The sequence below is a fragment of the Mus caroli genome, unplaced genomic scaffold (assembly GCF_978045245.1).
Source record: "Mus caroli unplaced genomic scaffold, Mus_caroli_1 scaffold_18, whole genome shotgun sequence".
Lineage (NCBI taxonomy): Eukaryota > Metazoa > Chordata > Mammalia > Rodentia > Muridae > Mus > Mus caroli.
The window spans coordinates 55,960,659-55,976,200 of NW_028227273.1; the positions used below are offsets into that span (position 1 = coordinate 55,960,659).

At 35.0% G+C, this 15,542-nt stretch overlaps 2 protein-coding genes across 2 annotated transcripts; both read right to left on the reverse strand.

Moving 5' to 3' along the window:
- Positions 1 to 397: 397 nt before the first annotated feature.
- LOC110284049 (olfactory receptor 2B2-like) lies at positions 398 to 3,113 on the reverse strand. Its single transcript, XM_021149635.2, has one exon. It carries the CDS (start codon positions 3,105 to 3,107, stop codon positions 2,160 to 2,162), a length of 948 nt encoding a protein of 315 aa, XP_021005294.1. The 5' UTR covers positions 3,108 to 3,113; the 3' UTR covers positions 398 to 2,159.
- A 9,657-nt stretch (positions 3,114 to 12,770) lies between these two features.
- LOC110283980 (olfactory receptor 2G3-like) lies at positions 12,771 to 13,700 on the reverse strand. The gene has a single exon (XM_021149530.1). The coding sequence runs from the start codon at positions 13,698 to 13,700 to the stop codon at positions 12,771 to 12,773; it is 930 nt and encodes a 309-aa protein (XP_021005189.1).
- Between the last annotated feature and the right edge of the window lie 1,842 nt (positions 13,701 to 15,542).

Below are 15,542 nucleotides of genomic sequence, written 5' to 3' on the forward strand. Positions count from 1 at the left end.
AAGCAACTATAAAATATTTTTAAGTATGTTGCCTGGTAAACAAACAGAATTCACATACAAAAAAGAAAAGTCTCATGGATTTTAGCATCTCAATTGGCTGGAGTACTTTAAGTTATGGATGAGATTTTTGGACGTATTCTGTATTAGATGATATCTTCATGGATTTAATTCCACGTTTCCATAATTTTGGAAATATAGACCACTAATGTTGCTAATCACAAACCCATTTAATTTAAATTTCAGAATCTACAGTCTAGAACATTTGCTCCACAAAATTAAAAACCAGACGAAATAAAACAGTAAAACTAGAAGGGTTTTCAGAACACTTTAAAACATTTAATCAAGACCTTAGTCTATTACTTAGAAATAGTGACAGAAGTCTGGGAGAGATGGCTCATTGGTTAAGAGCACTGACTGTTCTTCCAGAGGTCCTGAGTTTAATTCTGAGCAAACACATGGTGGCTCACAAACATCTGTAATGGGATATGATGCCTTCTTCTGGTGTGTCTGAAGATAGCTAGAGTGTACTCATAAAAAACAAACAAATAAAAAAACAAAAAACCACAATGACAGTTACATTAAAAAAAAAGAAATAGTGATAGAAAAAAGAAGTAATATTTATTAGGTGCATGTTTAGACATTCACACCTTGTACTTTATAGTATATGATATATGTAAAGAAAACCTATAAATGTATACTCACAGTATGAAAATGACATTATTCATAATGAGCATATGTTCATGATTTTATAAATTATCATGCAGAAATTTGTGTAGATTAAATAAATGAGAAATAACTTTTTTTTCACTTAGGCACAGTAAGAACCAAATTCAACCTGTAAGCCCTACCTGCCCAAGGACCAGGTAACTTCCTAGAATGCTGGGAATTGTAGTTCTTGAAAAATAACAAAGCCACATGGAAATATGTTTGGAAATATGTTGGCTGTATGATTTTGTCCTTTAAAAGTCCCTGTGTCATATGAGTCATTGCCACTTTCTTGGATTCCAGAGAGTAGACCTGACCAGAGTCCATCATGGTCAGTATTTAATTCACGTATGCTTCAAGATTGACTCCAAATTGTGGAACTTGTTTTTCTCTTGTGAATCTTAGTATTAAAAACACATCTATGATTTCTTTTACTACTTCAATTTTTAAGTATTAAATTCAGTGTCCTTTTAGAAAAGTTCAAAGTACTTTCAAATATTACCTAGATGCCTTCACCCCATCTCTCTGCCCCCTTTTCTCTCCGTCATACACATTGAATTAAGCAAAAGTGTTGCTGCACACATTTGTTGATAAGAGTGACAAAAAATTATCTTACACATACAACTTAAACTGGTTGAAGAAATCATGTTTATGATTCAATATGATTTTTACTCCTATTAAGGCATCAGTGCTGGTATTTGCTGAACTCAATTCTCCCTTACAGTTTTACCCAATATGTATTTGTTAATCAGCCAAAAAGCAAATAGTTATAAAATATATAAAATATATCAATATAGACCAAAGTTTTTAATTTAATATTATTATTCTCACAACCATACATGGAAATAGAATATACATGCCTTGAATGCCTTTTCAAGTGTTTAAATTTCATGTGATTTAACCTTCTTCAGTTAGAACATTTTCAACATTCTAATTAGTTTTTCTTGTACAAATCATCACACTGTTCTGCCTTTTTTTTCCCCAAACTAGACATTTTTAAACCATGGCCTATTTATTGAGTAACAACTCCAAATTGTGTTGGGTATGGGATGAAATATTAAATAAGGTATACTTCAAAATAATTTATATTTAAAATTGTGATCTAAAATTTTCTTGCAGATTTTTTAAGTGCTTCAACATTAGTGTCTTTGCTGTGACTCAGAATCACAAATGTTATGGCTATGTGGTGTTGTATGAATCCTTCAATCACAGTGCTCAGTCTTGCTGCAGCTCAAGCATCCCATAAGGTTATTGCCACAATGAAAGATCTATTGCACTTTTATAAGTATGTAAATGCAGTATATGTTTAACCAATAGTTTACTGTTTCCTTCTTGGCCCAGTTACTCTTGTGATCTCTGTGGCATTTGATTGATGGTTCCCTCATGAATTCCAAGTCCAGAATTGTCTTTGAGAAGCAAATCTGTTAATTCTTGCTTCTTTGATCTTTCTCTAGCTACTGCCTTGTCTTGACCCAAAACTCCTTTGTTAGTGCCCTCCTCAGGGCAGCCTTAACATCCTTATTCCTCAAAGTATAGATGAATGGGTTGAGGGTAGGTGTGACAATTCCATAGAACAGAGCCATGATCTTGCCCCTTTCATGAGAGTAGCTTGAGGGAGGCTGAACATACATACTGATAGCTGTGAAGTAGAAGAGGGAAACCACCAGCAGATGTGAAGCACAGGTATTAAATGCCTTCCAGCGACTCTCAGCAGAACGGAGTTTGAGCACTGCCTGAGCAATGAACACATAGGTACCCAGGATGAGGCTGAGAGGCACCAAGAGCAGCAAAGCTCCAAGAACATTAAGCTCAGCTTCATTCACACTTGTGTCAGTGCAAGCTAGTTTCAAAAGGGCTGGGACTTCACAGAAGAAATGGTCTATTACCCTCTGTCCACACCTGGGGGCTACCACAGTGAGGGTGGACTGCACAAGAGAGTTTGCAAATCCACTAATCCAGGTCCCTGTGGCCATATGAATGCACCGTTTCTGGTTCATGATGATAGGATAGTGAAGGGGCCTGCAAATGGCAGCAAAGCGGTCAAAGGCCATGATGGCCAGAAGGATGCATTCAGTTGAGCCCAAAGCCAAGAAAATATAGAGCTGGGCCACACAGCCACCATAGCTGATGGTCTTTTCAGGCCCTCTAAGGTTGACCAACATCTGAGGGACAGTGCTTGTAGTATAGCAGAGGTCCAGAAGAGAAAGGTTGGAGACAAAAAAGTACATGGGGCTGTCAAGCTGGGGGTCTAGGCGGGAAACCAGGATAATGGAGATATTACCAAATAAGGCAAAGATGTAGGCCACCAGAAAAATTACAAAGAGAGGTGTCTCCAGCCAAGGCTGGTCAGAAAATCCCAATAAGATGAAGTCATCTACTGAGCTCTGATTATTGATCCACATATTAGTATTAACAGCTAAAATTCTAGCTTTAGAATATCCTGTAAAATATCCAATTTCAGGGATAGTCACAATGGAGGAAACAATAGCAAATTAGAAGTAATACAGAGACATGGTTCTTGTTTTCTCTCCATATAATGTTGTCTCAGCATGGTTGTAGTATTGAAAGATTAGCAGTGTACCTAGGGAATGTTGCTTAATTAATGGCTGGTTAATTCAGGTTAGCTATTCTCTGTATTTTGGTATATTTACTTTTAAAATGCTTCAGCAGTAATACAATTGGCTTGACATGATGTGGGTATTTAGTAGCAACAACATAGTATATAGTATAGATTAACACCAATTTGGAGAAAACAGAGTTCCTCCAAACCACTTGAACAAAGTAGCACAGGCAGAGTGCAGTAGGTCTGTGCTTTAGACAGGGCTGAGGCACTTTGATACATCTATCTTTCTCACACTGAGAATAAGACCAGGAATCTCATGTAACCTGGAACATTTCACAAAACCTGGGTGATAAGATGTCATGTCAGGACTTCTTTTGTTGTTTCCAAGTTCTCCAGCCCATCCTATGGCAAGATAAAAAGCATCATAGAAGAACAAGGCAGAGGTTTAAGTAAGTTCTTAGAATTTCAGGCCTAAGATATTTGTAGATTGTGAACATGCTGTTTAAAAATATCTATATAAAGGACTTTTCATCTTAGAGAAACACCAGAGTTCCAAATGTTTAAATCCTTGTAGAATATGTGTATCAATTTCTAATTGCTCAGTGTTATCAGCACACACAAATGTACACATTTCCCTTCTGCCTCCTTTATTCTGAAATATGACTCACTAGTTCTACTGTCTATCATCTCAGCTGCCCCATTCAAATCTTGAAATTCCTTTATATTATCACTTATGAAAAGTAACCTCAATGGCCAATTCTTCTAATTCTTGTCTTAAATTTGTTTTTGTTGGGCTGGGAAACAACTCAGTTGGTAAAAGGCTTGTGACCCAAGCCATATAGCCCAAGGTTTATCACTGGAGCCTATATAATTAAAAACGCAATAAGGCCACATGTGGGGATAGTGGGCCATATCTGTAATCCCAATACTCCTCCAGTAAGATGGGAGACATGAGAATTTGCCAGAAGTTCATATGTTCATCACAGCAGCAGAAAAATAAGATACCTTGCTTTAAAACAATTTTAAGAAATGATTCCTGACATTTTCTAATCTTCCTCTCACAAGCCTTCACATGCAAATACCCACATTTATGTACAAACATGTATACATACAATAAATAAACACATGCTTAAATTCATTTTGTTTAATCCTTGTATTTGTATAAATTTGAACTATATTTCTTTTTGGTTATTTTATAAAAGGCATTTTTTTACTTCTTTGTTCATATCACAGTCATTCTGCTTACTAACTGTAATTTTGAGTATCATTAATTGTTTCATGTTTCAATATTCTTCTTCTTTAAAACAAGCATAGCAACATGTATATAAGTAAACATATTCAGTAATATAATGTAAATTGCAAGCTTACTTTCATTTTGTTTATCCTAATTATTTTGGTATATAGAAGTGATAATTCCCTTTGAATTTTATTTTCCTGTATCATCAAAATTGTCATCTGGACCAATTCTTATTTGTCTATTCATTAAATCTGTAGTGATGAAGAAAGACTAAAGCAGACCCATGGAATTTACATTAATGACCCATGATCTGTAGCTTTCCAAATATTGTAATTTTCTTACTTTAGTCAAGAAATTACAGTTCAAAACCCAATTCCTACTATATTTAGGTGTGTGTGTATGTGTGTATCTATGTATGTGTGTGTATAATTAATTATATATGGATATCATATATGTGGTATATACATATACCCATATATAAAATATATACCATATATATATATACATATATATATATATATATATAATCTCTTCTTGATATGATAAATGTGGTATTCATCTTGAGAGAACTTCAAATTGGGTATTCTTTATGGGTAACTATAAAACTTTATGAGCAAGAGCATGTATTAGACTATATACTATATAATAGGTGACTATTTCATAATATTTAATTTAGAATTAAAAAAAATTCTGATAGATTACATTAGTATCTTGCTATCACTACTTTTTCTTCTCTTTAATCTTAATAAGTTCCTTTAATATTTTTCTCCAGAAAAACATTTTACTTTTTCATTCCATGCCTGAGGCATAGTAAGAAATATTATATATGTATCCTTCTACCTCTATTTATAAAATTCCTGTAAATAACCAATAAATATATTTATTTTACTTCATAAGAATCAGTGGGCTTTGAGTGTATCACTTCATAACTTTTAAGGAGTCTACCAGTTAAAACAAATCAAAGTACTTGAATATAAACTCTGTATTGTTTTCACAACCATTGAAAATTGAAATTCATTTATTTTGTAATTAAAGATATACAGCGGTACCATTTGATATATGATATAAATTGTAATGTAAGAAACAGCAACAATATTAATAACTTATACAGTAAAATTGTTATGAAATTGCTCTAGAAATTTCCAGATGCCTATGACCATCTATGGAAAATTAAGTTGATTATTGAGACTTCTACCTTATAGAATTAGTTCTTTTTTACCACATTAATTCCATTCCTCATTTCAAAATTGTCCCATATAATTCCACTCTTTTTCCACTTCTTTTCCAGGGACTGTGTCTTTAGAAATATTGTTTCCAAAACATGCTAATTTCTTGTATTAAATTCCCAAGGAGATGGGACAGGCAGCATTTCCTGTAGAATAGAAGAATAAAGTTTTATTTGGCATTAAGAACAACCTTTATTTTTCTCTGTAATCATGACCCAAATTTTGCTTTGAGAACAAATGAAGTTTTCTCTTGGGTTGCAGATTCAGTCATGGATGGTACTCAGCATTCCTGTAACTTCTGAACAATCAGAATCTCTAAAAAGCCAGCTGCAGAATGTTGCCTTTGTCCTCTGTGGATGAGTGCTTTGCAAAGGCTGCATTCAGAATATCATTTTTGAGGTTCTGAAAATTTCATAGTATTTTTCTAAACTGTAAATAAAAGCCAAGGTTATTGTACTGTGTTTCACAGTGATTATCATACCATTTTCCCATCATTTCTCTCCAAATAGGTATAGGCTTTTGTTTCTGTTTATAATTGCTATTGAGTGTCTGAGATAAGCATGGGCTATTTCCAATAATTTCAAATTATATAATTATATTTTATAAAACTGGTTTTAATGTTATATAATAGTATATATAAATAATTCATAGGATATCTATTATATAATCATAAAAATATATGAATAAAATATAATAAAATGTATTTCATAATTATCTATGTATATAATTTATGATAATATAGCACATTTAATATATGTATACCATAAGTACACAAATAATTTATACATATATTACATATAATAATACTATATTATATATACTTATATATTATATAATATTAAATTTTTAGTAAAATATACTGTTTATTGTTTTGAAATATGTGAGAATGTAGGATCATAATCAATGCATTTTTTTCTGAGATTTTAAGTAAAACTCGTACAACCACATTTTGTGGAAGAGATTTTTCTCCCTCATAATGTGAGATTCATCCATGATATATTTAATATAATTTTAAAGTATTTAATAAATATTAAATATATAACATTTATTTGTAATATATTGTATAATAAAATGTATTATAAGTATAATAAATTAATAAGAGTAGTCAACATTACAGTTTTTAATATATGGATAATAGCATATTTCTACAGTTTTAAGTACTTGATACAGTCTTAAATATTAAATATTTATAGGAATATAGAAGAAAAATGAATAGTGATAAAAGACCAATTCATAAATTTTAAGGTAGAGTTGAGAGAAAAAAGAGAAGAAACAAAGAGTGGGAGGGAAAGACTCATATGAAGAACGTACTATTTTTGCACTGACTCACAGAAGATGCTTAAATCAGTGCTTGCCATAGAGAAGCACAGAAAGAACAAAACTGCAAAATGAGGGAGACAATTAAGGCTAACTAAGGCAACCCAGTTGATTTGCCTTGAAAGGACTTTGGGGAAGGGAGTGGTTGCCTTTCTGATATATAAAATAATTATGGTGTTTAGGGAAACTTAATTTACGTAAATCAGAAGTAAAAATATGCTGTGGTCCCCATGAAGGGAGGAATTATATATGTAAAATGTATCTAATTGATCTTATAAAATTGTGCAAAGGAATGGAGGGTCCTGAGTTTGAAGACAGTCATTAGGACTTAAGGCAGGTAGCTAACGATGGATCTCAGATGTTTAAATTTTTCTGTGCTCTTCAACTTCTACACTGGCCCAGGTATATGCCAATAAGCCAAATTTGCTTAGCTACTGTTATAGTTGTAACTTCCTGACCTGGTTATTAGATACCCTTATTTTTAATTGTCAAATTTAAACAGCTTCAACGTTAATGATATGTTTGGGCTTTGAGTACTAAATAGATTTGTACACAAAATTCTCTATTTTAGTACCAACAAACATTGAAATGCAAAAAACAGTCACTCTGAAAATGCTAAAAAAGTTTATTTACAGATATTAAATGAGGATACAAGGTTCTGATTGTAAATAACATGAGCAGTGACTAAAATGCACATATCAGGTTTTTTCTAAACATGAATATATATGTATTATGCATATATAACTTGCACATATATATATAAGAAGACCATAAATCTCTAAATAAATATTATCTTGAACAGAAGAAACAAGTACAAAGAGATTACATTCAGCACCTGCTCAAGTTGCACAAAATTCAAAAACAAGGATTGACTAATGTTAGGCTTCAAATCCGGTATCAGTACAGTTTCCATACTTTTAAAAATGAAAATGAAGATGAATAGAGAGAACTAATCTTTCAGTTTAAAATTATTGCTTTATACATTTATTAGTTTATATAGTTTTCCATCCCATTCCTGGGAGCCATAGCAAAATGAAATAAATGACTGACTTGACTCACCTTCCCTCTCCAGATCCCTCCCATGTTTTCCTGGTGCTGGGTCTATAGAGTTTGTGCATAATGATCAGGAGTGGAATGAGACTGACCTGTGGCTTAGAAATGGCATGCAGACGAGTTTCTGCCAGAATCTCTTCTTTCTGACCTATGAAAAGGCCAAATTTAAGTAGCCACCTCTAATTTATGACTATTTTCTGGCCCCACAAATCAACAGGGAGGTTCCCACCATTTCCGTAGTTGTATCCTGTTTTAAACCTCTGAGATTCAGCATAATTATCCTCATTGTTGCCAGCATGTCCAGAAGCAAAGAACCAGAGGGACCAGACAGAAAGAAAACTCCAGAAACAAACAAGAAAAAAAGAATTAAAACAAAACAAACTTTAGAGTGAGTAAAGAAGAAATCTAACCAACTCAAATAAGACCTGGTCAAATAAGAGAATTTCTAATGGGAACTAGTAATAGATAAACTTCCCTTCATACGTGCTTATTGTTTTAAGAAAAGTGGTATAACTTCATCTTGTTGTGAAATGTTTCTAAGTATGAATATTGAAAAGGAAAATTTGATTATATATTGGTTTGTGTGGACCTGGAGACTATTCATCTTTTAGGCAAAGTTTTGAATTGTTACCACTTATTTTTTCTTTTTTCTTTTATTGGGTATTTATTTCATTTGCATTTCCAATGCTATCCCAAAAGTCCCCCACATGCTCCCCCACCCACCCACTCCCACTTCTTGGCCCTGTCGTTCCTCTGTACTGAGGCATATAAAGTTTGCACGACTAATGGGCCTCTCTTTCCACTGATGGCCGATTAGGCCATTTTCTGATTCATATGCAGCTAGAGACACGAGCTCCAGGTGGGTACTGGTTAGTCCATATTGTTGTTGTTCCACCTATAGGATTGCAGATCCCTTTAGCTCCTTGGGTACTTTCTCTAGCTCCTCCATTGGGGGCCCTGTGGCCCATCCAATAGCTGACTGTGAGCATCCACTTATGTGTTTGCTAGGCCCCGGCATAGTCTCACAAGAGACAGCTATATCTGGGTCCTTTCAGCAAGATCTTGTTAGTGTATGCAATGGTGTCAGCGTTTGGAAGCTGATTATGGGATGGATCCCTGGATATGGCAGTCTCTAGATGGTCCATCCTTTCGTTACAGCTCCAAACTTTGTCTCTGTAACCCCTTCCATGGGTGTTTTGTTCCCAATTCTAAGAAGGGGCAAAGTGTCCACACTTATTTTTTATTAGATATTTTCTTTATTTATATTTCAAATGTTATCCCTTTTCCTGGTTTCCCCTCTGAAACCCTATTCCCTATCCACTCCTTCCTCCCCCTGCTCACCAACACACCCACTCCTGCTTCCTGGCCCTGGCATTCCCCTACACTGGGGCATAGTGCCTTCACAGAACCAAGGGCCTCTCCTCCCATTGATGACCAACTAGGCCATCTTCTGCTACATATGCAGCTGGAGCCATGAATCCCACCATGTGTGCTCTTTGGTTGGTGGTTTGGTTCCTGAAAGCTCTGGGGCTACTGGTTAGTTTATATTGTGGTTCCTCCTATGGGATGGAAACTCCTTCAACTCTTTGGGTCCTTTCTCTAGCTCCTTCATTGGGGACCCTGTGCTCAGTCCAATGGATGGCTGTAAGCATCCACTTCAGTATTTGTCAGGCACTGGCAGAGCTTCTCAGCAGACAGCTATATCAGGCTCCTGTCAGCAAGTACTTGTTGGCATCCACAATAGTGTCTGGGTTTGGTGATTGTATTCGGGATGGATCCCCAGGTGGGGCAGTCTCTGGATGATAATTCCTTTAATCTCTGCTCCACACTTTGTCTCTGTAACTCCTTCCATGGGTACTTTGTTCCTCCTTCTAAGAAGGATCAAAGTATCCACACTTTGGTCTTCCTTCTCCGTGTGTTTCATGTGGTTTGTGAGTTGTATCTTGGGTATTCTAAGTTTCTGGGCTAATAACCACTTTTCAATGAGTGCATACCATGTGTGTTCTTTTATGATTGGGTTACCTCACTCAGGATGATATCCTCCAGATCCATCCATTTCCTAAGAATTTCATAAATTCATTGTTTTTAATATCTGTGTAGTATTCCATTGTGTAATTTTACCACATCTTCTGTACCCATTTTTCTGTTGAGGGACATCTGGGTTATTTCCAGCTTCTGGCTATTATAAATAAGGCTGCTATGTACATAGTAGAGCGTGTGTCCTTATTATATGTTGGAGCATCTTCTGGGTTCACAAGTAATATGGGCAATACAAGCATCTCCTAATTGCTTATAGTGATGTACTTATAGTGATTCTTAAACTATTATTGATAAATGGTTGATATTTTGATTAGCCATTGTTTACCTTCACATTTTTTTCTAAAAACAATTTTTAAATGGGGAAAGGTTACAGGTTTATTTTATATAAACTTATTATTCATTAAGTTTTAGTATGAGGGATTATGCATGGATACCAGAAAATTGCAAACATTTAACAGAAGATAATAGGGAAATATATAACTCATAGCTATAAAACTAATTATAACAAAAAGCATAAAGTAGGTAAGTATAAGGTGAAAATTGGATTGTGCTTGTATATATTTTCAAGAATAACTTTAAGTACATGCCATGTGTTATAACTATACTGGGTGAACAACTTCCATGATGTGGGGGAGAGAAAACTAGGTGACTAACCATAGAAGATACTCTATACTGTTTGGCAAAAATGTCTTTTAGAGTTTGAGTTCATGTTATTGTGAAGAATACATCTTCCCCATACTCTGTGAATCAGAAATCATGGAAATCAAACCTAATGCTACAAAGAAGTCACCATCATTAGATTGCAGCTGAGTTGATTCCATCACAGTAAACTTTCATAAAGTACACATTTACATAAAACAACTAAAAAACTTATTTAAAATGGATAAAGCCTATTCTGTTTGATTATTACAAATGGATTGAGTAAGGCATTAGTAATGACTAGTAATTACTTGGATACTTTATCTCTGTAAAAAAGTTTTATGTCCATCAAGATCATATCCACTCCTTGAGAGTATCAGTTTTGTTAGGATGAGAAAGAATTTATTAATGACACATGTTACTTACTGACACATTCCTGATTATTTTCTAACTATTCTAATACAATATAAAATTGAACTCATGATAGAAATGAAGCAGTCAAGACCTCATTCTTCCTATTTCAGATGCTGCTATTTATTTCCACACACAGAACTTTTGTCTTGGAAGAATGCCTTTGATTCCATTGCCATCATTAAAATCAAGCAATTTGGGTCTTAGGGTTTCCATTGCTGTGAAGAGACATTACCAAGACAACTCTTATAAAGGCAAACATTTGATTGGGGTTGGCTTACAGATTTAGAGGTTTAGTTTATATCATCATAACGGGAATCATGGCAACATCCAGACAAACATGGTCCTAGAAAAGGAGTTTAGAGTTTTGCATCTTGATCTGAAGAAAAGCAAAAAAATTGATTATCTTCCAGGCAGCTAGGAGTAGGGTCTCAAATCCCACCCCGACAGTGACATCAAAGACACACTTACTCTAGTCTCCTAATAGTGCTATTCTGTTGCCAAGCATAATCAAACTACCACAACACTGAACAAGGAGGGGCATATGGGAGAGTCTAGAGTGGAAAAAGATGTAATTATAATCTCAAAAAATAAAATAAACAATTTAATAAAACTGAATGACAGAATAACATTTTTAGAAGAGTTATTTATTTATTATGTATACAGCATTCTGCCTGCATGTATGCCTACAGGCCAGAAGACATCACCAGATCTCATTACAGATGGTTATGGACCACCAGGTTATAGCTGGGAACTGAACTCAGGATCACTGGAGGAGTAGCCAGTGCTCTTACACCTCTGAGCCATCTCTCTAGCCTGAAGAATCACACTTTAAAAAGTATACATTACAAACAAATATGCAACAATGATTACTTCATTATGGTCACATTTTCAACTAGGTTATTTTTCATTTACCTTTCTCTTTGTATAAATAAATACAAACTGGGTAAGAAATATTACTTGATATAATCAAACATGATAAGCCTGAATATATCAACATTATAATCATAAAAATAGAAGTTTGAGAACATCCTATTTATTTACCATTTAGTACGAAATATGTTGGTTATCATAATGACAAACATTACTTTTAAATTAATACTCAATATGGAAATGAAGATTTTACTAAAATCTGCACAAGCTCAGAAAAGAAATAGTAGAGTTAAAATCCCAAGTCTGTGGTTTAACTTTCCCAATGTTTTCTGCAATATTTATGGTGATGTTTGCTGTAAACTTGGGAAAAGCTAATTTCTTGGATTATTAGAATATTCCTGGGGAGGAACATGCTATAGAGCATTATGGTAATGTTTGAGAGTTCATATGCAAAGATGAAAAAAATTAAGGAATGGAGAATAAGGATAGTATGAGAAACAGAAGAGTCAGGGACTTCCAGAGATGTGGGGTAATATTGCTTCACCTAAGCCCCAAAACATCCTGGGAAGAGACTGAGAAGACAGCAGGCACGCGGCCAAGTGCATTGGAACACTGGCAAACCATATAGTGAGCTTCATAGGCCAAGATGACTCCAGTGCAACATTATATGACAGTATGTTCAGGATCCTCTAATTGTAAAGTCCTGTCACACTCCAGAGGCTCTATTGAAGAGCCGTCCGAGAGCCCCTTTCACCTCCTTATTCCTCAGTGTGTAGATGAGGGGATTAAGGGTTGGGGTCATAACAGTGTAAAAGAGAGAGATGAATTTCCCATGGGTGTGGGCATATGAACTGTTCGGCTGGATGTAGATGGCTGTGATGCTCCCATAAAAGAGAGACACAACCATCAAATGGGATCCACATGTGCCCAGGGCTCTACGCCAAGCCTGGGATGACTTGATTCTTATAACTGCCTTAGCTATATGTCCATAGGACGTCAGTATCAGTGCTAAGGGTAGGAGCAGCAAGACCAATGAGGCTACAAAGAGTTGGACCTCATTGGCATGAATGTCCACACAGGCAAGCTTGATCATGGAGGGGACTTCACAAAAGAAGTGGTGGAGCCACAGGTGGCCACAACGTGGGAGCCAAAGGGTGATTGTTCCTTGGATGAGAGCATTTCCTATTCCACTGAGCCACGAGATTCCTGCTAGAGCCCGGCAGAGCTGTGGATTCATCACAGCTACATAGTGGAGAGGTTTGCAGACAGCAGCATAGCGATCAAAAGCCATTACTGCCAGGAGAATACATTCAGTAGAGCCCAGAGTCAGAGAGACATAAAGCTGCACTGCACAGCCCACAGCTGTGATAGTCTTGGCTGGTCCCTTCAGGTTCCATAGCAGTTGGGGGACAATACTGGTGGTGAAACAGATGTCAACAAAGGAGAGGTGAGTGAGAAAAAAGTACATAGGGGTTTTGAGTTTAGCATCTATTGAAGAGATCAAAATAATGATTGTATTTCCCACCAGAGTGAGAAGATAGGAAATTAAAACTACAATGAAGAGTCTTCTTTCCAGCTGAGGCTGATCTGAGAAACCCACCAGAATGAAGTTACTATTGACAGTGCTGTTAATCATCCCCGTCACCTGGTGTAGACAAGAAGGAAAATATTACAAATTAAGAGGTCACAATATCATTGTCTATAAAATAATTAAAAATGCTGACACTGAAAAAAACTTGCATTGATTTATTATGCAGGGTCTTATAGAAGTTAAGGTAGATTTTGTCACGGAAAGGATATGACTCTTTTGAGAGGCACATAGTGTAGAATCAAAGTCTTTGCTTGGGTAGTAGCTATGAGAAGCTGAGAGTTTGTCACAGAAGAAAGTGTATCAAGGGAATAAATGTATCTGATTCGCTTATAGCTGGTAATTCACTCAAATGAAATAAAAAGTATAGTGTCTTTAGTGCTTAGTATAGATAATTAATTATTTAAAAATTACTTCCTTCAACTACAATCTTGAAACTAGGCACTTTAAAAAAAGTTTTTAAAATAATATGAACAGGTTCTGGAGCTTATAAAGGCTACTTTTGATGTAAAATATCAAACATTTTTTTTGTATTGATGAAACTATTAACATGTCTTTCAGGATTGTAAATTTTATGCATATATGGGTTTAGAAACATGTTGCTTATAAGAATCAATAGCTCATCCAGTCTACCAGCTACCAGCTTGTGGTGAATAGGATTAGATTGCATTTACACAGTTCTGTTCCTTAGTTATGCGATGGTGGATGGAGTTATTAGCGTTCTGATTTTATATGTTGAAAGAGAGGGTGGGTGAATCTGAACGTAGAGCATATTGCCAATATAATTAGGGATTCTCAGGCAAATGGAATAGGCTACTTCAGTGTGTACCTAATAATCATTAATTTTTGTTTGAGGAGACAAAAGGAACAACTTTAAGAGATTTGCAAGATTTACAAATAGAAACAGCTAAGGTGAACTCATTGCTTTCTTTTGTGCCCCAAAGCTGTAACCACTATGCCAAATAATGCAATTGGTACTTGATATCAGTACCAGTAACACCTCAAAATTCTTCCTTAAATATAATTTCATATCCTGTACTTTTTATTATTGGGAAAATTAGCCATGGATGTAACTTATATGAAATAATTCTTAACTATTAACAAATTTCGTTTATTATGTAAAACTGTTACAGAACTCTGAAAATTAAGTCAAGGACCCGATAACCAATAACAATGTGAAGTGTCTGAGTGATGACTGAAGTTACAAAGATGGCTACACAGTGATAAAAAGAGATATGAAGGAACTCTTGAGGAGAAAACCATATTGTGTGTTTGTACACACACATACTAATAGTATGAGTAAATCTAAACACATACACATTGTTATTACATATGAATATACATAATGTGTACACATATTGAATTAGCTTATAGTGACTGTAACATAAATTGAATATGTAGTTCCAATTCTAATAAATGCACACACAGTTACATAACTACATATACATACAAGGACAAATGGGTATTGTTTTCTCATTTTGTAGCCACCAAAGGAATGAAATGAAGGCAGACATACCATTTATGTTCTACTCCTATTTGTGGGCTCCTTACCCATCTCAATCAAATTAAATGTCCTATATCACTGCTAAAACACTTACAAACATGGGCAGCCTCCGGAGAATGTGATAAGACAAATTCATGACCATGGATCCGTTCTCTATTAGCGAAAGCTCATCTTGGGTTTCTAGAATTGTTTTCTCCCTGATACACTCCTAATCACACCTGAGGTTCTTGCTGTCTCTTTTCACCCAGGTGTGCAAATATCATTTAAAACCTGAGTCTTGTTAAGAATCACACACTTGTACAGACATAAACTAGGACATATGTGGTAGAAAACTAGTGCAGAAGATAATTTCCTTCATTCTTTCATAAGGATAATAATGTTGAAGC

Coding starts and splice junctions, on each gene's coding strand:
- LOC110284049 (XM_021149635.2), bottom strand. CDS start 3,107: ATGTGGATCAATAATCAGAGCTCAGTAGATGACTTCATCTTATTGGGA.
- LOC110283980 (XM_021149530.1), bottom strand. CDS start 13,700: ATGATTAACAGCACTGTCAATAGTAACTTCATTCTGGTGGGTTTCTCA.